This window comes from Cinclus cinclus, chromosome 11 (genome assembly GCF_963662255.1).
Source record: "Cinclus cinclus chromosome 11, bCinCin1.1, whole genome shotgun sequence".
NCBI classification, from domain to species: domain Eukaryota; kingdom Metazoa; phylum Chordata; class Aves; order Passeriformes; family Cinclidae; genus Cinclus; species Cinclus cinclus.
In genome coordinates, this window is record NC_085056.1 from 6,337,229 (window position 1) to 6,361,422 (window position 24,194).

Below are 24,194 nucleotides of genomic sequence, written 5' to 3' on the forward strand. Positions count from 1 at the left end.
ACCGGAGCGCTGGCGGAAGGCGGGCGCGGCGGCGGCAGCAGGGGCGGGGCGCGGGCGGGGCCGGGCAGAGGCGGGGCCGCCCCCCCCGCACGTGTGTGCGCGGTGGAGCCGCGGGCAGAGCCCCGGCCCCGAGCCGCTCGCTCCCCCCCGGCCCCGAGCCGCTCCCCTCGCCCCCGCCGCCATCCCCCGACTTTGCCCCCACAGCCATCGTCCCCTGTCCCGGCTGTCTCTGACACCCGATGTTACACAACTGGGTGCTGTGCCAGGCTCAGCGGTTGAGCATTAACCCGGGAGAAACCGGTTTCACTGAAGTCCCCAGAGGCTAAATATATCTCTACCTTTGTTTGTTTTTCTTTCCCCCAAAAGAAACTTATCTCGCCGATCCCTATCCCGGAAAGTAACTGGCTAAAGACTTAATAGATTTTTTTGTTAAGGACTTCAAAAGGCTGCTGGCAGCAGCAACTGGCTGCGATGCTCCCAGGGACACACATCCTGACTGTATGGAGATGCTCCCACAGACAAAGCCACTCTCGTGTGCCAGGACAGGCAGCACGGAGCTCACAGGAGCACTTACAGACAGGGCCTCACGTGAAGCCTGCAGGAGTTGTGCGTGTCTAAAAGGAAACAGCTGAAATACACCACAGACACAATTTTATGACACAAGGAGACAGATTTTTACTGCTCAGAACTCCCGGACAGACATGGAATAAAAGAGTCACGGTATCACGTCAACATCCTGTTCCAAGAACCTGAGAGGTTGCAGCTGCCCAACCCGCAGTAACAAAGAAATTAAAAAGGAGTTTCTCCCAAAGGACAATGTCCAACCTGCGATCCCCTGGGTCTTCATCCACCTGGGGTGCTGATCACACAGGGAAAAAGTGTGGAGCCTGGGCAGGAACCGCCACCCCTTGACTCACCTGTGGCCTGGGAGGGACTCACACTCCCAGCTCAGGCAAACACTAACACTGTCTGTTCCAGGGCTCACCCACACCTGGCAGCAGCTCTTGGTAAAAAGGATCAGACACCGAAATGTCTCTACAGAGGCAGGAGCAGTGTGAGAGGGACACAGCATGACTCAGGAGCTTGTCTGAGATACAGTAGGAAAACACTCAGGGAAGAGGATCCAGCTTCATGTCCTTGCCTCTTGCTACTCAAAACATGCCCAGAGCTTCCCAACAATGTGGCAGTGCTACTTCCCACTGCGTGAGACACTCTCCCTTTAGTAGCAGCTTCCCACAGCACCTTCTTCCTCCTTCCCATAAGGCATCTACAGCTTCTGAAGACTTTTTTCCCTTTTTCTAAAAAAATCAGCAAAATTAGCGACCGTGGGATGTCTGGAACCACCAGTGCTGACTGTAGCACATCCAGCAGCGAGGATGAAATCTGCTACAAACACACTTTTCTTCAGCCAGCAGCTCAAACTGGAAGTAGCCTGACTTGAGGCCACAAACACCACAGAGACGCTGAGCAGGCAAGAAAAGGCTGGAGGTGCGTGACAGCCCACACCACCCAGAGCTGTGCCAGACAACCATCCTTGGTCCAGCATCAGGCTCTTCGAGGCTCCAAAATGCACAGCCCCACCTGTCCCTACCTCAAGGGGAAGGAGAAATATTTGTTCCCTGACTTGCAGCGGATTTGCTCCCATTGGATACGCAGCAGGAATGCTGACTCCTCAAACCCATCCACAATGTCCTGGAAAACAGAGGCAGGAGTCAGTACCAGGAGGGTGGATCTGCCAGAGGATGAAGTCTGCAGCTCCCTCTCTGAAGGAAGTTGCAGATGAAGCCATTTGCAGCTGGAAGCCTCTGTCTTCCCTTGGGAGGATAATTTAAGTCACGCTCCCCCCAAGAGCTTCTCATTTTTCAGCCCATTGAAGTTTGTCCTGCTCAGTGAATTTCCCACTCTCCACCCCTGGCAGGGAGATGTGGCTGGACTCCAGCTCTGCCCTCCCCCTGCTCTCCACACCACGTGGGGACACACCTGGAGCTCCCGCAGACACTGCCCTTCCAGCCTGCCAGACAGGTCCCCGACGCACCAGGCCAAGCTGATGTGGAATGATGGGTCCTGAAGACAAAACAGGGATAGGAAAGCGAGGGCTAAAGGAGGCTTTGCTTGATGCACAGAGCCACAGTGGGAGATCTAGCATGATGCTGCTGCCCTGTCTGGGATCACAAAGGCTGGAGGATCCCAAAGCTGGGAGTCCCCTCTACCATCTCAACAACTGCAGAGCTGATTATGGACAGTGCTGGAGGCAAGAGGAGTCCTGGGCTTCCCAGCCCAGCCCTTTTGGACACCAGTGGGCAAGGCTGCTTGGTTCCCAGCTCTCTGTGCTCAATTCTGCAGCTGTGGCAGAATCTCTCAGAACTGTTCCCGGAGCAGGTACACGGGTCACTTCTGAATAACCCACATGAGCTTCCTGCTTGCCTCTGGAGACAAACTGGGATCTGGCCCTTCAGAATCCCAAACCTCTTCCCAAAGCTAGTACTAAGCAAAAAAAGCTGGACTAATGCCCAAGAAAGCTGCTCAAGGCAAAGACACAAGGATTATCTTCAGTTCCACAGTGCCCATTCTATCCTAGGATAACCCTGCTTCCATGCACAGTAGGGCACCCACTGCAACTGGCTCCTGTTTATTTGTCTGAACATCTCACAAGGAACCAGCCAGCATGTCGAGACTGGCAGGGGATTAAGCAGAAAATATGTCACCTTGTAGAATGTGGGAAGGTCAAATTCCTCTAGAACACCATCCACCTCTGAGACCAGCTCCAGCAGCTGGAAATGCCCAGCAGAGACCTCCAAGCCAATAAAGGTCCTAAAGAAAGGCAAGAGACAGCAAGCACCCGTTCATGCTGCAGAAAGCACAGCCATAAGAATACTTAGCCCTGCATTCCTACTGGGCAAGTTCTCTACTCCCTAACACAAGAAAAACTGAGGAATGCCAGGTTTAAGCATCCAGGGATGTTGATTGTATTCTAAAGAAAAACAGAAGATGTGGTGGCAGGGAGAAGCAGGACTGCATGATAAACCATGTAGATTTGCTAGATTAACCTTAACCTTCACTAGATTTACCTTTTGGAACATGAAAATTAATTTTCCAGGCAAAGGATGCACTGGATGAGAATTTCAGCAGAGTTCTGTGCCCATGGAAGAGCTTCATTAGAAGAGTGGAAGTTGCTGGAGAGATTTTACAGTAGGAGAGGAAGCAATGAATGGGAAGTACCAAGCTGGAGAGATGTGACAAATAAGTCAGCACCTCCTCCAGGACTGTCGGGATGACACTTTTTAAAGTCATTTAGAGTCACCATTTCTTCCCCTCCAGGACAGAAGGAGAAGATTCAAGTGTCACCCAGGTTCCATATCCACTTTTTTTCTACCCATTAATATCTTGGGCTGCTTTTCCTGCCAGATTCAGCAACTTTTCACAATTTTAATCACCTCTGCTTTGACATTAAAAAAAATTTAATTGCATTTAGCTGGAATCAGGCTTCTGAGCTGACACCCAGTAAAATTAGCACCATCTCAGCTCTTTCTCTCCAGCTCTTGGAAGACCTGCACTACACTTTCAAGACTGGCACTGCTGCCAGAAGAGTTGGTCCCACTCTGCTCACCCCAGGCTGTGTACACCAGCTAATGAGACCAAAGGCTCATAGACAATCAGTGCCAAAGCTAAAAATTTGTACAGATGGCTGGGGAAAGGTGTGAAATGTCTGGAGATGATCTGGAGGTGATCATGCACTGTGTTGTCACACAGCCCAAATGTGGGACAGGCAGGGTGATGCTTCCCATCCACTCAGCACCTTGCTCAAACCTATCCTGGGGCAGGCAGGCTGCTCCACTGTGCAATTACCTGGTTTTGTTCTGGTTGGTGTAAACCTTCAGTTGGTCAGCCACACAGAAGAACCTGAAATAAGAAAAATCCTACTTCAGCTGCAGGAAAAAAAAAAAAGAAAATATGAGGAAGGGCCAGAATTGTTACCAAGATATAAGATATAAGCAAATGTATGCTGCAATCGGACCAGACCGAATTGGTGCAACCAATACCTTTGGGGGCTCAAATTAATTAATTAATTCCCCTCCTGTTTCCAGCCCTCCAAAGCCTGGATAGTGACAGAAGTCCTGAAGCAGCTGATGCTCAGCCAGTGTCCAAGCTAGATGCAAGCAACAAAACCATCCATAGTTTAGGGGACGGCACAGCTCTGGCCTGACCTTGGAAAGCCAAAACCTGAAGTGTCTGGTGCCAGATCCTAAGGCAGTGGGGAAAAAATCCCCAGGGCTTTAATGTTCTGTCAGCACCAGCTACCAGGAACACCTTAGGGTGTGGATGCTGGCGAAACACGGCTCCCAAGGGCAGAGGAGGGGTGTGAGGAGCACTCTCCCGGGGCTCTGCCAAACCCACCTGTGGAAGGTGGCCAGGCGCTCCCTGAGGGAGCGAACGAAGGGCTCTATCCAGTGGTAGCGCAGCACCACGCACTGCGAGAGGCTCAGGTGGAACTCCTCCATGGCAGCCAGCGACGGGACGTAGGTGCGGGCGCGGGACACCAGCAGCTCCAGCAGCTCCAGGAATTCCTCCCGGGCAATGTCTGCGGGCCAGCGCCGTCAGAGCAGAGCTGGCCGCGCATCCCCGCCGGCACCGGCGGCACCCCGGGGCGCAGCAGCCGAGTTCCGCCCCGCCATCCCCCCGGACCCAGCCCGGTCCCGGTGCCGGTACCTACAGGGCAGGTAGACGTGAGTGGCCCAGTTGCCCCGCTCGTGGGGGAAGCCGCGCACGCGGCCGCCGTGCCGGGAGCTGTCATCGCTCACGGCCTCCTCCGGATCCGGGTCTCCCGGCAGGCCGGCGGGCGCGGGCAGGCGGGGGCGGCCGGAGCTGCGGGACCGGAGCGGGGTGAGAACGAGGAAGAGAAGGAAGAGGAAGGCCGCGCGCTCCCGCCGCCTCCCGCGCGGCTCCTGCCGCCACCACCCCACCGCACCCACCTGGCCCCGGGGAGCCCCTGCGCGCCGCCGCCCCGGCTCCCCCCTTCCTCCTCGTCCTCCTGCTCCTCCTCGGAGCTGCTGTACCCCACCAGCGCGGCGCTCATGGCGGCGGCACCCGCCGGGACAGCCCCGGTCCCCGGTGGTGCCGGCCCTGCAGTTGCCGGCGCGGCCCGGCAGGGGGAAGCACCCGCAGCGCCCGCCCCGCCTCCTCCTCCTCCGCCGCCGCGGCCGCCCCGGCCCTGCCCGCTCCGCTCCGCTCCCTCCGCTGCGCTCCCGCGCGCCGCTCGCTCGCTCGCTCCCTTCCCTTCCCTCCTTCCCTCCCTCCCTCCCTCCCCCTCCCGGCTCCCGCCTCCACGCCAGCGCGGGGCTCGGGCGCAGCGCGCAGGCCGCGGCCCTGCCGCCGGCGAGGCCTCCTCCCGCCGCAGGTGAGCGGCCCGGCCGCCGCCGCCGCCGCCCTTTGTGTGCGCCTCGCCTCGCCGGGGCGGGGGCGGCCCCGGACGGGCAGCGACCCCCTACACCCGATCCCACCGCGGGCACTCCCGGCGCGGCGGCGGCCAAGGCCTCGGGCTCCGTCCCTCCGCTGCCAGCGGGGCCGCCCGATGGGGAGCGGCGAGCGGCGGGCCGGGCCTGGCCGCGGGCTGCGGCAGCGGCGGCTGCTGGTGGCCTGCGAGCTCCCCGGCCGCCCCCGAGCCCCGGGGCCCTGAGACGGCCCGGGCCCGGCGGGAGCGGGCCGGGCCATGCCGAGCAGGCCGCCGAGCCAGTTTGAAAATACCTCTGCGCTCCCGACCGCGCTCCCTAAATGGTTGTCCCTTCCCACCTCCCACGGAGGGATGAGTTAGGCTGGAGCTGGCGCCGACGCGGGTCCCCGCGCAGAGCCTTCGGTAAGCCAAGGTTGGTATCGCTCTTCCTTGCGAGGGGCACGATCTTCCCTCCCCATTAGGCCGGGGTGCGTCTCCGGTGGGTTCACCCTGCCCGGGTTCGCGGTGTGTGCGGGGGAAGGTGGTGGCTCCCGGGCTGGGAAGTTTGGTGTCCCGCCGATCTCGGGTGCAGGGACCGTCACTGCAAGCCCTCGCTTCGTCAAGGTGAGCTCTACAGAAGGAGGGCATCCTGCATGCCAGCAGCGCTGCGATGGGGCCTTTGGGGGCTTTACTGCCCGAAACTGTGCTGGAGCACAAAATAATGAAGTGTCCCCCTACTCAGAGGTGGGTCTAGCACTACCTGAGCTGTGAAGCTCAACCCAGTCTCAACTGAGTGCCGGTGGAGGTGAGTATGCTGTGAAGTGGGATTCTCTGGTTATCTTTATTACTTAGTTTTAGACATAAAAAATATTCTTGTGGTAGACTAAGGATTTCCTTACCCTGGGGGCAGGTGGTTTGACCCAGAGATGGAAGTGCTATTAATGGGGTTGGGGACTTGAAGCCCAGGAGTGTTGGTGGCTACTGCTCACCAGGGTTTGCACCTTTTTGTCTCTTGAGGTGTGTTAACACTGCTGCTGTCTGCCACTCGCTGGTGGGTCTTACCCATTTCTAAGTTGGTACTACGTTTTATTGGACATCTCTGGAAAGACTGGAACTTTTCAGTGTGCACAAGCCTGATGATGCTCTGCAGCAAGGCTGGGCTGCTGCTCTGGCATGGATTGTTTGGTTCAGTGTACTTTTATTCCATGTTTTGGTAGGAGGTTCAGCTGAGCAACTGCTTTAACTCTTCTTTTATCTTCACAGAGTACTCCCTGAGGGTTCTGTGTTCTCAGGATAGGATAACACTGAGGGCAAATCTTCTCCTGACTTCTCTGGCTCTTCCAGTCTACAAGCGCTGCCCAGAGAGGGGGAAATGCTTTGTGTACATCCCTTGGGTAATAGGCTTGATATGCAGGCTACAGGAGGAGTAGAACTGTTTCACAGGGCCATTTCAGCTGGTGTGGGATCATGTTATGATCTGCATTGATATGTGTAAAATCTAACCCAGTAGCTTCTGGATTGCACGGTGTTTGGTGCATAGCCTGTGCAGAGAGACTGATGTTCTCGGACAGTGCCACAGCAGTGCTGGAGATCAGTGACCCACTCAAGGCTGAGCTGAGCAGGCCCTGGGCAGTTGTGCTGCCTCTTGTGAGAGCACTACACCCAAACGTGCCTGGCTGTGTCCAGGCAGAGCCCAGCCCTTTCCAGACTGAGAACTCCTTGTCCCAGGCCCTTTGCGCAGCAGCAAGTGGGGCTCCAGTTCCACACTGGCTTCCTGGTAGCTTTGCAGGGATGCAGGAGAGTTTTCAAAGAGAGCCATGGGGGAAGGTTCATAGAGAATTGCCCATGTTTCTTCTGACCTGACGTGAGCTGTTTTCTTTCTTGCAGAGAGAGCTGCTCCCTGGGTTGCTTCCTGCACCCTTCCCAAGTGTGAACACATCACAGCCAGCACAGAGAAGGGCCTCCTCTTGTCTTCAAGGCACTTGCCTCTGCCTCCTGTTCTTTTGTCTGAAAGAAGGAAAAGCCAGACCAAATCAGTCCATAAAGAATTTGCGCTGGTCTAAGGAGGAGGCTCTAGAGTCTCTTCACCTCTTTTCTTCCTAGGATCCTGGCTGTGGGCTGGATTTTCTGGTCTCCACTTCAGGGGATCAGTTACAGGGAATCAGGATCTCAGAATCTTTTGGTTTTGCTTTTACTTGAACCCTTTCAACTGGGAAGCTGAAGCTATCACTGCTGAAATCCCATTTTTTTCCCCCAAGCATGTCAGAAAGCTGGCAGCAGCAACAGCAGCAACCACAGCAGCCTCCGCCACCACAGCAGCACCACGCTGGGGCAGCCGCCCTCCCAGAGCACTCCATCCCTCCCAGCACTGCTGACAACCCCTTGGGCTGTGCCGTGTACGGCATCCTGCTCCAGCCGGACCCCGGACTGCAGCACCACCAGCACGCCCCCATCCAGGCTGGAGAGCCATCCCACAAATGTGGTGTGTGTGGCCATGACCTCGCTCACCTCTCCAACCCCCACGAGCACCAGTGCTTGCCAGGCCATGACCGCTCTTTCCAGTGTACCCAGTGCCTGAAGATCTTCCACCAGGCCACCGACCTCCTCGAACACCAGTGTATCCAGGTGGAACAGAAGCCCTTTGTGTGTGGGGTTTGCAAGATGGGCTTCTCCCTCCTGACCTCGCTGGCGCAGCACCACAATGTCCACAACGGCAACGCCATGAAGTGCTCTATCTGTGAGAAGACCTACAAGCCTCCCGAGGTAGAGCACTCACAGGCTCTCGACCCGTCGGAGAAGCCCTACAGCTGCTCCATCTGTCAGAAAACCTTCAAGCACCTCTCGGAGCTGTCCCGGCACGAGCGCATCCACACGGGCGAGAAGCCCTACAAGTGCACGCTGTGCGACAAGAGCTTCAGCCAGTCCTCCCACCTGGTGCACCACAAACGGACCCACAGCTCGGAGCGGCCCTACAAGTGCACGGTGTGCGAGAAGACCTTCAAGCACCGCTCCCACCTGGTGCGCCACATGTACGCACACTCGGGGGAGCACCTCTTCAAGTGCAACGTGTGCGAGCTGCACTTCAAGGAGTCCTCGGAGCTGCTGCAGCACCCCTGCACGCCCAGCGGGGAGCGGCCCTTCCGCTGCGGGGAGTGCCAAAAGGCCTTCAAGCGTCCCTCGGACCTGCGGCAGCACGAGCGCACGCACAGCGAGGAGCGGCCCTTCAAGTGCGACCTGTGCCAGATGAGCTTCAAGCAGCAGTACGCGCTCATGCGCCACCGCCGCACGCACAAGGCCGAGGAGCGCTTCAAGTGCAACCTGTGCGAGAAGGGCTTCGTGCAGCCCTCGCACTTGGTGTACCACCAGCACGTGCACGGCATAGAGAACCTCTTCAAGTGCAACGTGTGCCAGAAAGGCTTCAACCAGTCCTCGGAACTGCTGCGGCACAAGTGCGTGCAGAACGCGGAGCGGCCCTTCAAGTGCGCGGTGTGCAACAAGTCCTACAAGCGGGCCTCGGCTCTGCAGAAGCACCAGCTTGCCCACTGCGCCGAGAAGCCGCTCAAGTGCACGCTCTGCGAGAGACGTTTCTTCTCCTCCTCGGAGTTCGTGCAGCACCGCTGCGACCCGGCCCGCGAGAAGCCCCTCAAGTGCCCCGACTGTGAAAAGCGGTTCAAGTACGCCTCGGACCTGCAGCGCCACCGGCGCGTGCACACGGGCGAGAAGCCCTACAAGTGCTCCTCCTGCGAGAAGGCCTTCAAGCAGCGTGAGCACCTCAACAAGCACCACAGCGTGCACGCCCGCGAGCAGCAGTACAAGTGCATGTGGTGCGGGGAGCGGTTCCTGGACTTGGGCCTGCTGCAGGAGCACAGCGTCCAGCACACGGCCGAGGGTGCCTACCAGGTGGCTGCCTGCTTGCCGTGAGCCTCCCGCCCTGCGGTGGCTTTCAGCTTGCATGGGACGCTTCCGAGCCTCAGCCTTCCCTTCCCTCTCCTCGGATGTTGGCAGCCTCCAGGGAGTGTGGGGGAAAGGGGGTTACGGTGTGTGGGCAGGTAGAACTTCCCTCTGGCCTCAGTGGTTGATATGCCGCCTGTATCGAAGTAGCAACAGACGACGTGAACATCTCAAAAGGGGGGAAAGGAAAGGAGGGAGGTGGAGAGAGGAAACTACTGCCTGTAGATGTCTGGTGTTCCCAGGACTGTAGTTCATGCTGTACCTGCGGTTCCGGTCCTGGGAGCTCAGCTGTCTGTTGCAGGCACCAGCTCTTTGTGTACAGCCTTGCCTGGCAGGGTTGGTAGGGAGGGTTGGGTGACTCTCCTCCTGGAGAGGGTTTAGGAGCAAGGCAGAGCCGGCCCTCCCTTCTCCCAGGGTGGGCTGCTTGGCATGGAGATAGCAGGTTTCTGTTGCTGGGGTCTCCCAGCTTGGTCCGAGCTCAGTTGAGGGCACCATTTCAGATTGTTAGTGTTGATTGACTGCCCCAACCTCCCCTGCCCTCCCTCCTTCTAGAGTGTTGAAAGGGAAAAGCCATGGGGCTTCACAGCTCCAAAAAGCACTTTGGCATTGCTGCCTTTGCAGTCGCTGGCTGTCACACTCTGCAAGGGTTCTGAGTGAGCCTGCCTGCCCCCTGTCCCTGCCAGCTGCACAGGGAGCTGTAGGAAGCACTGTGCTGCTACCAGAAAGCGTGACAAGGAGCACTGGGACATTCTGTCTGGGAGGAGGTAATGGATTCTCCCTCTCTGGAGACATTCAAAACCCACCTGGACATATTTCTGCGTAACCTGCTTTAGGTGACCCTAACTTAGCAGGGGGGTTGGACTAGATGATCTCCAAAGGTCCTTCCAACCCTAACAGTTCTGTGACTCTGTTACAGCATTCATACCCTGCTCCTGACCAAAAGCCTGGCGTTCAAGAGCTGCTTCCCAAGGGGAAGAGCTGATAGCCCTCCTGCTGAGCCTTGCCTCCAGCCCCTTGAGAACCCTTTGGGCTGATACCTTCATCAGTGGTACCTCCAGCAGGGTCAGGCAAAGGGCTGTCACAGCTCCAACACTAATGGGTGAGATGAACACTACAATAACCTGTAACTGCAGAGGTGTTGCCGTGGCCAGCAGTAACCCACGGCACGTGCCAAGGGCTTGGTGTCTGATTTGCTGGAGGAACCTGAGCAAGCAGGAGAATCCTTTTTGGACTGCAGGCTTGACTCCATGAGGAGGGCAAAGTCAGCAGTGGGTAAAGGAGAAGTCTGTTTTTTCCCCTCTTGCAGGAGTCCTGTTTTACCCCTTTGCCCTTTCTTTACCTCGTCTTGTATTTTTCAGGTTTTGCACACTTCTTGTAAACATCACTTAAAAATAAATCTCCCCTAGCAAGGTTGATGCAGCCTCAGGTGTTTTCCTCTGCAGGAATTTGCTGGCTTCTCATGTCCAAGAGATCCATTTACATGTCAGTTAAATGCCTCGAAGCTTGAAGATGTGCCTACTAGGTTGTCCCCCAGTCTTCCCCTCTCCATCTTTGGAGATACTAAGATGTTAAGTATCCATCTGTGGAGATGCTCAGTCCCTGACTGGATGTGGTCCTGGACAACCTGCTGCAGCTGACCCTGTGCGAGCAAGGAGTTGGACCTGATGGTCTGCAGAGGTCCCTGCCAGCCTCAGCTTTTCTGTGTTGTTGGCTGGTGCTTTTGTGAGGTTGTAGTGAGCAGCAGCCAGTAAATTCCCATGTGCTGCACGAGTGATTAGGACAAGGTCAATAACTGTTGTCTGTGGCAAGTGTAGACAGATTAACCTTGCAGAGGCTTGGGCTGGGCCTGCATCTCTCCTCGGGACACTTGTCTGAAAGGTGGAGGAAGGCTTTGGTTTTCCATTTCCAGTATGGTGAGGAGGCGCAGGGTGCATTTTCAGGGGCTGGGACGGTGCGGTGACAGGGTAGACCCTGGGGTTGAGTCTTCTTCATGTGCAACTTTAAGGAGATTAAAACAGAATGTGCTCTCTGCTGCCCAAGGAAGAGGGACCTATGATGGTTATCCTACTTTGTGCTGCCTCAAAGATGTAGAACTTCCTACCAAGTTTTCCATCTGTGTTTCTTTTCCCTCTCTTTTTGTTTTACCTTTTTTTAAAGCAGTTTGTTAAAATTCATTAAAAATACTGTATAGTTTAACTTGATGTCATACTGGATCTTTAAAAAAAAAGAGAGATGTGGTAACTCTGATTTTTAAAGAGCTCTTTAGTTCTACGTAGCTGTTTTTTGCTGTTTAATATGTGGTAAGTTCAGTGTATGCTTTACTGTAGGAGTAAAGGAGAGTCCAAACAAAGGAAGGCTAATCCTGTCTTTACAGAAGGACTTGGTGGTGATGGAGGCTGCAAATATGGGACCAGATGAGGACTGTGGCACCCACCTGAACCCTTGCTGTGTTTCTGCCTTGGGCCACGGTTCCTCTGCTCTTGCCCAGCACAACTGCTAGGGGTTCAGTGCTCACCCTGAGCACTTGGGGCATAGCACTGGCAGCCAGGATCAGTGCCCAGGGCTTAGAGAGGCTCTTCTTTGCTAGGAGCAGGGTGTGAGAGGGCTTTGTGGCTCTGCTGTTTCTTTCCAAGGCATCTGCTGGAAAGAGGAGGGTTTGGAGAAATCATCACCTGGCTGTGTCCTGCTCCCTTCCCTCCCCAGGAGCCTGGGGGAGCTGTCTGGGTGACTGCCTGGCACTTGGAGCAGAGGAGGATGATGGTGAGCCCCAGACACAGCTCCACACTATGAGGGGCCATGGAGCTGTCAGTCCTGTCCTCTTGGTACAGCTGGACATAGGGATTGTTGGGGGGGGGGGGGGGGGGGGTGTATTTCTTTTGTGCTGAGCACCTGGGAAAGCCCTAGAATATGGCAATAGCCAAGCAGTGCCCTGGGCAGAGAGACTCATCAGGGCTGTGTGCATGGGACCCCATGCCAGGGAGAGAGGGGATGCTGTGGGGAGCTTAGCAGGGATGAGCTGAGGTCCAGGTCATCAGCTGCTGAATAGGTGCCTCCAGGTTCAAAAACATCATGGTGCAGGATTAGAACATCATTATTAGGACTGGCTATGAGTCCATGGTGATTCAGTCTCTTGTTTCATTTGCTGTCCTGGAACAGCCCAAACCTGTAGAAGCCCATGGAGAACATGCAGCTGGAGCTTGCGGGTGGAGGATCTGTGCAGGGTGGACACTGAGTGGGCGCACAGAGCTTTGGGTGTGTTTTTATAGGAGCATTTTCTAGTTGGAAGCAGCAGTGTTGCTTGCAGGGGTGGGGGAAGCAGATCCATATCTCTTGCTGTGCCTTTAGGTTGTGTTTTGTCCAGTGAGGTGGGAGGTGGTGGAAGTAGCAGGAGGCACAGGAGTGTCAGGAGCGCTGTGCTGCATGGGGAGGCAGGGGCTGGCCTGGGAGCTGATGTCCGTGGGGCATCACACTGTAGGGCTCGCTGCTGACTGCTAGTGTTTCCTTCTCAAACCAAAGAGCAGTTGGGGCCAAAGCCCTTTGGGGAGAAAACTATGTCTCTGTACCTGTTGCATTTCACTTCTGGTGTTTACTTCAAGCAGCTTTCAAGCTCCTGCCTCTGCTTGGCCTCTTGCATTCCTCCCTGCCCTGCAGCACCTAAAAGAATTGCTGTGCTGGAGCTGGTGTGCCATCAGCCCTGTGGGAAGTGCTGAAGCCAGCTCCAGACCTGGTTGCCAGACACCTGAAGATGCTGTGTGGGACTGGGTAGTAGGTGGTCACCCCCAAGGGGTGGTTCTCCTTGGCAGGCAGTCTGAGCATAGGATGATACTGTGTAGGTGGAGGGGAGGGTTAGGTTGGGCAGAGGTTGTGTGGGTGTTGTCCAGGATGTAAGTCCTGCTCTCTAGGGCTGCTGTTCCTCTGGCTTCCTGGCTTCAGGAAAAGGTATTCTGTGACCTGGGCTTTTACTGATCTTCACTTCCCCTGACTCTACCTATGGGATGCCTTTAGCTGTCTCGGCCCCTTCCTTCCACAGCTTATACTTTAAAAAGATATTCTCAGCTTCCTTTCTCTTAATTCAGTTCTTTATTTGTAAGCAGTGGTTTGTTTTTCATTCCTTCTTCCATACTGATTGTGAAGTCTCCTCCTTCATTCCCACCTCCCTCTGCTCCCCCCAGCCCCAAATTCCTTTCCCAAGCTGAGGCTGGATCCAGGTGATACCAAACCACTGATGATGAGATCAGGTGTTTAGGATCTGAATCTTCTGGAATCCAGTGAGTGCTTCTGGTTCTTGCCCACAGCAGGCCATCCATTTTGCTGGGCATGGGCAATGCCTGTGACCTGGCAGCTCGGCTTGGCCAGATCCTGTCCATGCTCCTGTGAGTGAATCCAAGCCAGGACCAAGAGCCAGAACAGAGATGTAGGAAATGGGTATTGGGGTGGGAGCAACCATTTCCATCTCCAAGGCTGGGGATTAAATCAGTGAAGGACTGACAGACATTCCTGGGGAGAGGTCATGGTACTGGGGTGGGTTCAGACAGCATAGTTAGTTCCCAGCACAGTTAGGAATGCTGTGGGGCAGCTGTGTGCATCAGGCAGGTGGCTGAGCTGAGTTAGATGTGGCATGGACACCCCTGGGACCATGGGGATGCTCAGGTGGCCATGCCAGCTCTCTGGTGACCAGATGCCATCTCTGCAATCTGGGTGGGAAGATGTGCACGCTCTGGTCTTGGGGCCCGTGTGCTGAACTGGGGGACAAGGGGGAAAGCATCCTCTTGACAGAGTTTTGGGACTGTCTCTGGGCACTCAAGACTGCCCTTGCAGGGAGAAGAGGAGGTAAGAGAACACTTTCTGTACTTCCTTGGGTATTTACCATCAAGTCTAGGCTGCAGCTGAAGCCTGGCCATTAAAAATAGGCAAAACCCTCTTGTTATACTTCAGTTTGACGCTTTCTCCATTGGGTGGTGAGTTCACCTGTGGGAAGGTTCCTGTGGCTGCAGGTGAATTGCTGAGATTCAGTAAGGGCAGGCCAGTGAGGTTTGGTGCTGGCAGCTCCCCGCCAGGCCTGGTGAGCACCCAGCTTCTCCCCAGCTGCCCAGCTTCCTCTGCAGCATCTCCTGGCAGCTGCCTCTGACACTTTCTGGATGTGAAGATGCTGCTCTCACAGCGTGCCTGGGATGCTCAATGGGGAGAGCAGGACCACAGGTGGAAGCTGGACCTTGGGCTTGTTTCTGAGTGCCTCCAAGCCATGGATCTGAGGGACTTCATGGTCAGTGAGATTCTTGGGCACCTCCCAACCTGTGGTCATGGCTCTGGTAGAGTTCCCAGGGCTGTCGGAAGTCACAGCCAAGGTTGCTGAGGTTTGTGTGGCTTGCAGTGCCTTTAACACTGCTCTCCATGTGTTTCTAAGATGATACTCCATGTATGTGTGTATATATATATTGTAATAACACATCCCGCTCTTCTGTGTGAGTGTCAAATTGTTTTGCTTTACTAATAAATTTATAGTTATTTATACCTTCCTGTGGGTGTATAAGATTTCTGGAACAGAGGCCATGTGCCAGGCACAGCTTCCTCATCTGTCTTTGTGCTCTGTCTGGCTCTGCTTGGGTTTCTTTTTTCATGTTTTCTTTCTTTCCCCTTCTTTGTAGTAGAATTGATGGTTCATCTTTCTGGTCACCAGAAGATGTAGGGTACAAGCAGGCTCCCAGGGGCCAAAAGCAAACACAAGCAGAGTATGCTGAGTGGTTCTGCCCCTTGCTAGAATTGGAATGATCCCTCCTCAGAGCAAAACTCTTCCCTGGTCGCTTCAGGGCAGGAACAGGCAGGAGTCTCTTCCTGCCAGAACAGAGCAGCTGTTCAGAGGGCAGAAGCTGCTGCATGCTGTGCTCTGGGGATCCCAGCCCCACATACAACTGTTCAAGCTTTCCTGAGGTTTTGTTTTGCATTCCCCATCCTGTGATAGCAAGAGAGGAGCCTGCTACAGAGATGCTGGGGCCAGGCAAGATGGGTACTTGCTGCCCACCAGGATGGAGACACCCATGGAGCCAGGGAAGGAAGAACCAAGTCAAGGAGCTCCAGCACTGCTCCAGGGAGCTCTGGACATACACAGCCAGGCTGGACATGGAGCAGAGAAGGCGTGCTGGCACCTGGATTCCAGGGTGTCACTGCAGCCAAGATTAGGGGCAGTGGGAAAGGCTGGAGGTAAACGGATCAAGCAGCAATTGGCAGGCTCAGCAAGGGAAGGCTTAGCTCAACCCAGCACAGATTTGCTCTCCTTGCTCTGGAACTGGGGCAGAGCTGTGGGTGGAGCACCAGTGGCCCATCACTCTCAGCACATCACCTTGTGTCACCCCACGGGGTTTCAGCAGCTCCAGTGCTGCTCATCTGCACATCCCTGCACCCACCTGCACATGGGTGAGACGACTGCCTTCCCCACAGTGCTGCTGGTGAGTGCCTGTGGTAGCCGTGGTGGCTCCAGGGATTTTGAGGGTGCTCAAACCTGCTTGGTTTTGGGGCTTTTTTTGTTTTGCAGCAGCACCCTGCACCAAAGTCAGGCTGGCTGCTGGAAGCCTGGGCGCTCAGGACAGCTGGATGCCAGTAATCCCATTTGCAGGCAGCACAGGGCTAATCCTTGCAGAGCCCTGAGCGGATTGAGCTGGGTTTGGGGGGGTCAGTGGCAAGCTGCAGTGGCCAAGGGAGCCCATGCATCCCAGGGGTGGCTTCTCAGGGAGGTAGTGGTGATCCTGCAGGGGTAAGTGGCAGCGATGGAGGCGAGGGGCGCGGTTGGGTTTTTTTGCAGGGCCACCTCTGCCCTTCACTGGGGGTTTGGTGGTCCAAGAGTTGGAGGATGAGCTGTGCTGGTCCATGGGGAGTGATGTTGTGAGGGATGGGTAATGTGGAGGTTTGATCAGCTGCTGGGGAGGAAGGAAAGGCCGTGGTGCTCCCTGCTCCAAATGAAGCCGTGGATCTATGCCCTTCTTGCTCTTAGAAATGAGACTTTGCTGGCTGGCAAAAAGAACTGCCACAACAGGTGGTGGCACTGCTGGGTGCCTGCAATGCAGCAGGATACATGACTGCCAACTCTTTCGTGTCATTGAAGGCAAATCCTGGCTACTTGTTCTATTTCAGCAACTAGTTTTGTGGAGACCCACAAATGTTTCTGCCCATTTCTTGTTCAGATTTGGCAGAAGAACTGCCTCTGCCCTCCACTTTCTTTCCCAGACCAAGGACAGGTGTATGGTCCAGGCTTTTACAGCTGCACCAGCTCGTGTAGAGGAAGGAGGAGCCCTTGGCTGACAAGAGGGGCTCGCTGCAGCCTCAGAGGGCTTTCTCCAGGATTGTTTGGGCTCAGTTGTGTACACGGACACAACTCTGTGAGAATGTCAAAGCCTGGATGGAAATGCCTCTGCTGCACAGTACTGGCAGCTTTTCCTTGCTGTTCCCAGGGCATTTGCAGCTCCTTAGTCCCTTATACCCTGTGAGAGTTACAAGGTAATTTAATTGGTTTCTGGGTGTCAGTCCTCTTGGGAGGTGTTCTACAGCCCCTCTGTCAGCTGTGGGATGTGGGGGTCTCTGGGGGAGGGGGCCCTGCCCACATGGTGTGTTGGGGGCTGGAAGTGCTGCATGGAGTGATGCCTTGGCTGCACCCAAACCTGGCTCCTGGCCTTGCTGAGGTGCAGGCAAGCAAAGGGCTGAGGACACACACCACCCTTCCTGCAAGCCCCAGCCTAGATTTAAGGAGCCAGGCTTTGGAGAGCCCCCATGAGCCGTCTCAAGGGAATTGAAGATGTCCTGTATGCCTGAAAGCTGCATGAGGAGTTAATTCAAAGAGCCCAGTGCTGAGCAGCTTCCAGCCTCTACCGGCTGCATGTGTGATTGGGATCATGTGTGTAACTGGGATTGAAATTCCTGTGCAGTATCCTGGCAAGGCTGGAAGGAGTTGAGGGATCTGCTTTCTTTTGTCCTTCACAGGTATCACCTGGGGGCTGTCTGAGGTGCTCCTGAGCCCTTCCTTGAGCAGAGTGGTGTATTTTTAGAGGGGCATTTTGGGCAGAGCGGAGCCCTTCAGAGGGGCAACAGCAAGTGACACCCCCAGTCTGAGTTGGATGAGAGACCCCAGCTCTTCTTCAGTACCTAGGAATGGGAATGGGAATGGGAATGTGCATCATCACTTGGCTCACTGGTGCTGTATCCCAGCCTGGAGCTGCTTCATGAAGGGAAGGAAGACACCCAAAAAGACCAAGCAGCCAGAGCTTGGATAACTGAATCCCTGCTCTGCAAAGATTTTCCTTTTACCTACCCGATCAACATCACAGCAGCCATTGCTGAATGCCTTTGCTGCCCTTGCCAGAGCCCCCAGCAGGTACCTGCCCCAGCAGCCACCATGTCTCTGGGGTGTGGCTGAAGGGCAGTGGAGCAGAGTTGTTTTGCAGGGGCAGAAAGAATGGATGTGTGTGTTGAGATATGATCTTCATAAAAAAATTCTGTTCAAATTACTGTTCAACTTCCCTCAAATTAAAAATGATGGGGAGAGTAGAGGACCCTGAGCAAACAACATAACTTCTGTGATCTATCTGCAATAGCTTCCTACTCAGGACAGGCTGTGAAAATAAAACATCTAACTGAGGAGCTGCCTTTAGGAAAAGCAAGTTTAACTGAGATTATTAGAATAAAATAGAGCATTCAGTTTGCTCACAATAGCAGTGAGGGACGAGGAGCTGAGCCGGGTTCGCTCTGGCTATGCTACAGTGCCATGTTTCCTAAGCAGGACGTGGAAACAGAAGGACACCAAGGACCTTCCTGGGCTGCTCCGGAGGCAGTGTGAGCAGCTGGTGCAGCTGGTATCCCCTGGGCAGTGTGCACCCCTGCTGCCAGGCTCTTGCCAGCTGGAGACCCCTCGGCACTGCCCGCAGCCAGCGGGATGATGGGCTGGATTGACCGGGTGGTCCCCCAGCCCCCGGTGCCCCATGTGACAGAGGAGACCCCTGTGCAGGAGCTGGGGCCGGCTAAGGTGAGCAGGGAGCCAAATTGGGGTGATGGGGACACCATGAGCATAATGAGAGGTGCCTGGTGCCTCTGAGAGAGTGCCTGGTCCACCCCAGCACTGCAGCACCCAGGGATGTGCCACAGCATCCCCAGGAGGGATGGGGGTTAGGATGCATTCCTACTCTGAACTGCTGGGAAGCAGCAGGAGGATGGGGAGTCCCTGGTGTTTGCAGCCACCTTTGAACAGGGACAGCGTCCCCTGTGCCTCGTTCTCTGACACTTTCTGCCTTTTTCCCTGAAGGCACCAACAGGAAAAGCCGGTGGCCCCACAGATGCTGCTGACCAGGCACGCACTGAGGGTAAGCCCCATGCTGGCTCAGGCTGCACATCAGCGTTCCTTTACCCACCTGTCCCACTCCTGCCTGGCCTCCTGGAGGCTGCCAGAGTGGTGATAGGAGCTTGCCTTATTTTCCCCTGCTGCCGTTGAAGAAACAGAAAAGAAAGTGACCTTTGTGGTCTCTGAGGACTCAAGTTCTGTGTTTGACAGGTATGGCTCCTGCACCCTTCGTGCAACATGATTTGCTTGGGATTATGCATTTTGTTGGGGGATGGATGCCTTGGATGGCATTCCCAGCTTGACTCACACCCTTCCCTGGCAGTGTGGGGAGTAGTGTGCTCTCCTGGCTCTCCTATGGGCTGGAGAAGGTGATTCCCCAGCCAGCCCCAGCCCCAGGGCTGCAGGCACTCGGGAAGAGCTTCGAGACAAGCATCGACATTGCTGATGAGGTAGGAGACAGATCTGGGAAATGGTTTGGTGTATTTGAGCTTCTACCTCTTTTTACCTTTTCTTTTTTTTGCTTTCTTATCACTCCCCCGGTGCTAAATGGGAGCACTAAACCTTCCCTGCATGGGTTTCTGCCTTCATCCATCCCTGGGGAAAGGGAAGGCTTCCCTCCCCACTCAGTAGGATGATGCCTCTCTTGGGCCGTCGGGTTTTCAGACAATATGTTTGGCTTTTCAGACAGAGGTCCAGGTCCTTGGAGATGAGGACGACGATGGTCTGGGTAAGGAGAGCTGGGAGTTTGTAGTTTGCAGCATCTCGGAACTCCCACCTCCCCGACTGGTGATGCCGGCACTATTGTCCCCTTGAGCTGGCTGATGGGGGGACCCGAAGCTCCCAGAAGTGCAGATTCCCCATGCCCACAGCAGTGCTCTCCTTGCAGAGATAACTCCCTTCGATCCCGAGGAGGACGTCTCCGAGGGCGAACCAGAGACCGCTCCGGAGAAGTGGTGGGTGCCCAGCGAGGCTGGGGGGATGCGGGAGGGCAGAGGGCGCAGGATGAGCTCCCCGAGCGCGGCGCTCTCCCCGCAGGGCAGGAAAGCGGGTGCTCGGTTGGCTGTCACAGGGCTTCGAGAAGATTTTGCCGCAGCCAGAGGGGATGAAAAAGCCGGAGGTGAGCGCTGCCCAGCTCGGGAAGACCGGGGGCTATCAGGTAGAGATGAGAGTGGGGTGAGCTCCTTGCCTTCATCCTCCTGCACACCCCAGCCCCCCCAAAAGGCTTCCTTTCCCTTGGAGAGGAAAACCCCAAGGGAATTCAGCAGAGCAAAAAGAGACCTCTGGGTGCTGTCCCGGTGTTCCTCAACCCTGACGCAGGGAGGATCCTTCATCTGGGGCTGACCTGCTGGTGTCAGCAGCGCTGGTGTCCGGGTTAAATGGTTGCTGTGACGGCCGTGGGCTGGAACCACAGCGGGTGGTGCGTGGGGCTGAGCATGTGGGTCCTCTTGCGGTGGGGGCACGTCCACCTGGGGTGGGCGTGAGGCCGCAGGCAGTGCTTCGCCACGTCCATCCGTCCCTCTGTCCCTTTTCTGTCCCTCTGTCCCTCTGCAGACAGAGCCGAAGGAGAAGACCGAAGGCGCGGTGGAAGGTGAGCGATCCGACCCCCGTCCCTGGCTGAGCCCGGCTGGGCTGGGCCTGCCCTCGTCTCCACGCTCAGCATTCCCACTGTACCGGGACGGGTGGGGACACAGGTGCCAGGGATGGGGACACAGGTCCCGCCATCACGGCACAGCCCCTACACAGCTTCTGTCCCCAAGCGGTGTCCTGGTCCCAGGCAGGTCCCTCTGCGGGAGGTGACCCTTCCCGGCTTGCTCCACCTCCCCACAGTTTATTGCTGCTCCAATGCCTATCCTTATTCTTCTTTCGAATAAACCTGAGCAGGCACAAAAGAGACTAAAACCCAGGCGAAGCCAAAATCCGTCACTTCAGCCACACAAGGCACCCGAGCGGCAGAGAAGAGGCAGCCGGAGGCGGTGACCGCCCTCAGCCCTCGGTCCGTGCCTGGGGACAGCAGCAGGTAACCACAGTGACACCTTCTGCCGGGCTCTGGTGGCCAGAGGGATGGCTGCTGCGGGCCAAAGGCTCTGGCTGGCGGTTCTAGCAGCGGTTTCTTGTCTCCAGGATGTTCAGCTGGTTTGTCCAGGGGCTGGAGAAGGTGATGCCACAGCCGGTGACCAGGGAGAAGCAGGACACACAGGTGTGCTGCCTGACGGATAGGGACAGAGCACGGGAGCACCACATTCCTGATGAGCAGGGTGTCCCCTGCCTTGCAGATGCCACTAGATTAGTGCTGGGACCTGCTGTGGTTTGGGTGTCACCAAATTCTGTCAAGAGAACACGTCCCCATGACCTGCTTAGCTGATGAAAGCCAGTGGTTGGCTTCTAGCAGCAAGAGATCCCATAGCATGTGCCTTTTTTACTGTTTCCTTGACTTTCTCTGAAGCACTGGCTGGCATCCAGCCTCTGGGATCTCATACAGGTGTGGCCCCAGCTCTAAGGAGAAGCAGCAGCAGTTTTGCATAGCTCTCCTTTCCTTTCCTGGCCCCCAGGCAAACTCACTTATGTTCTTCTGCCCTCTTCCATTGAGTGTGGGGATTCCTGTGCCCATGGCCAAGCCATCCAACTTGCCACAAAAATGCAGTATTTAGGGTAAAAGGGCCACCTTTACTGAAAATGGAGCACTGAGGGTAAAAATTAAGTGATGAAAATGTCTCATGGTTCCCTTCTCCTCTTGACAGGGAGTGGCCACAGAAACCTCAACTCCTGTGGAACAAAGTAAGTGATGGCTCCATTTCTTCATGATGGCTTGACTTCCAAGCTCATTATTGGCTTGGGTTACTGGGAAGAGGGGTTACTGGCATCTTTTATCCCCTGCTCTGCCCTGGTTGCCAGCTCGGGAGCCCCTGGAATCCCCCAGGGAAGCCATGGGAGGTTGCTGACACTTGAGAAGAGGGAGCTATTGTGAAGCTGTGGCATGGGCTTGATAAAACTCAGGCTGAGGGAATCTCCAAGTGCAGCATCCCACATCCTCAGGTCCTGGATTTTGTGCTGATGTCAAGGTCTGTCCTGAGCTGTGCTAGAGCTGGAGGGATTTGATCAAATAATTACAAGGAAATTTAAACCTGCTGCTTTCTTTCCCTCCTTTGGTGTTTGCCAAGCCTGGTGTGAGATGCCTAGGAATGTACCCCAAGAAAACAAAATGCTGGGATTGGATATCTTAGAATGGAACCTGCGTGGCTGTGGGAAAACCTGCAGGGATCCCACTGCTGCATGCCTGTGGAGGGAATCAAGCACCAGCTCTACAGGCAGGGGGGCTTGGCTCCCCACACCAGCCACTTTGGGGGGTGCTGAACAAAATGCAGAGCCACAGCTGCCTCTGTGGATGGTCTGGGCAGGGTTACACACCCCTGTGCAGGTGCTATCCCTTGAAAAGAGTGGCTGTTCAGGCTGTGGGAGCTACTGATGTGAGCAGGGACCTGTTGAGGCACATGGAAAATGCATACCCTCAGGAATATGCTGGGAAGTTGCTCCCCAGGCCAACAGCCCCTTGGCAGAACCTCAGAGAGGTAAATCCTGGGGGAAGGCATTTCTCCATGTGTTTGTACAAACTGGAGGCCTGTGTGCTGCCATGGACCTCGGAAAGGGGCAGAGCCAGGGATGCAGCAGCATGTGCTGGGTGAGCACAGCCTTGGTACCCAGCTGGCTTTGGTGCCTTGAGGCATCTCCAGGTCACTTAACCTGCCCAAGAAAAGGAATGATTGGGTCAAGCAAGAGATGTGCCCTGGCACCAAACTGCCATCATGCTCATTAATGTTTTCCTTCTCCTTTTGTTTCAGGGGGCAAAGGGGCTTAGTGCATCTGAAACAAATGGAAAATGAAGACCATGGCAAACCAGCCCTTCCCACACCCAAATGAGACCAGCCTGAGGAGAAAGCACAGCTGGGGAGGAAAAGTAAAGGGGAATCTGCAAATGGTCTCTAGCTCCTTCCCAGCTGGGGCAGTGAGGACCAAGGCTGCCACAGGGACCCAGTCCCAGGGCTGTCCCACTTGACTCCCTCTTTGCTCTGGGAATTGGAGCTACTGGTTTTGCAGGATGATTTCTATGGGATGGGAGCTATAATTTACAGGATGGTAGAAAAGCATCACTCAGGACACCTCAGTGGCAGAAAGCCTCTTGCTGCAGTCTCCCAGCACTCCTGGCCCTCTCAATGCCCCCACAACATCTGAATATTCACCCTGAGACCCCCAGCTTAAATCTCCAGGCATCTTTGAGTCAACTTCTGCCTCTGAGGTGTAATGTTATAAATCTCTTAAAGCTCTTTTCAGCTCCTTTTTGCTTTTCTTCCATAACTGTTTCCTCCCAGCAAGTGCAAAAGGGCTCTGATTTGCAGAAGCAAATCAGGTGGGTGAGGTTAATCTCTAGGTGAATAGGTAGGAGTTAATGGTTAAACCTCTTTGCCCAGACTCTTCTTCTAAGAGAACTTACCCCAAATTCTCCTTAACCCCAACTATGGCTGCTCCCTCCTGAAGCTCACAGCTCCATGGATGCAGCACTAACTGCAGCAGCAGGAATGTCCCAGCAGGGAGGGGACTCCAGGGGCTATCTCCAGCCCAGAGGTTGAAGGAAGGCATGGCCAGTGCAGGCACTCTGGGCTCAGGGGAGTGGGAGCCCCAACACCCCTGGTGTTGGATACAGACCTTGGAATAGCAGACTGGTTTGGGTTGTGAGGGACCTTTGAAGATGATCTGGTCCAACTTCCCTGTCCTGGGCAGTAACACTGTCCATTAGATGAGGTTGCTCTAGGCCCCATCCAACCTGGCCTCAAACACTTCCAGTGGTGAGGCAGCCACAGTACATTATTCCTTCCTTATGTCCAACATACATGTCCCCTCTTTCAGTTTATAACTGTTGCCCCTTGTCCTTACAGACCTTGGTAAAAAGTCTTTTTCCATATCTTGTAAAAGCACCCTGATGTATTGACAGGCCAGGTTAAGATCTCCCACTGTTGCATCTCTTTAGGACCATCCAGGCAATTGTAACAATGAGTTTTGAGACAAGAGACCGTCCTGAGATCCATCCCCTGTGTTTATAACGAATCTTGTTTGTACCAGGACACAGTTTTAGTGTTTACCTCATTTTCATATAATGTATCCAAAAGTCATGGAGTGCTATAAAGGCCATTTCCCAGATAGCTGTCCCATGTTTTAATTAATGGAGATCCAGAGGGAATGGACTAAAGGCATTGTGGACATTGTGGGGTGGGTAAATAAGTCACAGATATGACACTGCTTGGGTTTCCTGCCTTTCTGTAGTTCAATTTGCACGTTTCCTATTAGCTTTGCTATGGACATGTAAGTTTTGCTGTCAGGCAGACCTCAAAATAAACTGGTTTTACAGTAAGCGGATGTGCTTCCTCCTCCTGTTTCTCTGGTGTGAGCCTGATGTAGGTAGGATGGTACCCCTGGGGCACAGAGAGGGCTCATCATGGGTCAGAC

The 24,194-nt window shown here is 55.1% G+C and overlaps 3 protein-coding genes across 3 annotated transcripts in view; 2 read left to right on the forward strand and 1 right to left on the reverse strand.

The window, feature by feature from the left end:
* Positions 1–1,329: 1,329 nt before the first annotated feature.
* USB1 (U6 snRNA biogenesis phosphodiesterase 1) lies at positions 1,330–5,074 on the reverse strand. Its single transcript, XM_062499967.1, has 7 exons — positions 4,971–5,074; positions 4,712–4,863; positions 4,396–4,579; positions 3,847–3,900; positions 2,706–2,811; positions 1,981–2,064; positions 1,330–1,692 (listed from the first exon to the last, which is right to left on the reverse strand). Exons 1-7 carry the CDS (start codon positions 5,072–5,074, stop codon positions 1,588–1,590), a joined length of 789 nt encoding a protein of 262 aa, XP_062355951.1. The 3' UTR covers positions 1,330–1,587.
* A 712-nt stretch (positions 5,075–5,786) lies between these two features.
* Positions 5,787–11,553, forward strand: ZNF319 (zinc finger protein 319). The gene is made up of 2 exons (XM_062500139.1): positions 5,787–5,861; positions 7,316–11,553. The coding sequence occupies exon 2, from the start codon at positions 7,688–7,690 to the stop codon at positions 9,347–9,349; it is 1,662 nt and encodes a 553-aa protein (XP_062356123.1). The 5' UTR covers positions 5,787–5,861; positions 7,316–7,687; the 3' UTR covers positions 9,350–11,553.
* Positions 11,554–18,238: 6,685 nt separating this feature from the next.
* The window catches only part of CNGB1 (cyclic nucleotide gated channel subunit beta 1), a 25,006-nt gene continuing 19,050 nt past the window's right edge, over positions 18,239–24,194 (forward strand). Inside the window, exons 1-12 of the mRNA XM_062500269.1 lie at positions 18,239–18,386; positions 18,663–18,706; positions 18,831–18,908; positions 19,021–19,147; positions 19,383–19,425; positions 19,585–19,651; positions 19,734–19,815; positions 20,250–20,472; positions 20,580–20,715; positions 20,820–20,895; positions 21,437–21,473; positions 23,627–23,632. Coding sequence (XP_062356253.1) covers positions 18,297–18,386; positions 18,663–18,706; positions 18,831–18,908; positions 19,021–19,147; positions 19,383–19,425; positions 19,585–19,651; positions 19,734–19,815; positions 20,250–20,472; positions 20,580–20,715; positions 20,820–20,895; positions 21,437–21,473; positions 23,627–23,632 — 1,009 coding nt within the window. The 5' untranslated portion in view covers positions 18,239–18,296. The remainder of the gene's footprint in view (positions 18,387–18,662; positions 18,707–18,830; positions 18,909–19,020; positions 19,148–19,382; positions 19,426–19,584; positions 19,652–19,733; positions 19,816–20,249; positions 20,473–20,579; positions 20,716–20,819; positions 20,896–21,436; positions 21,474–23,626; positions 23,633–24,194) is intronic.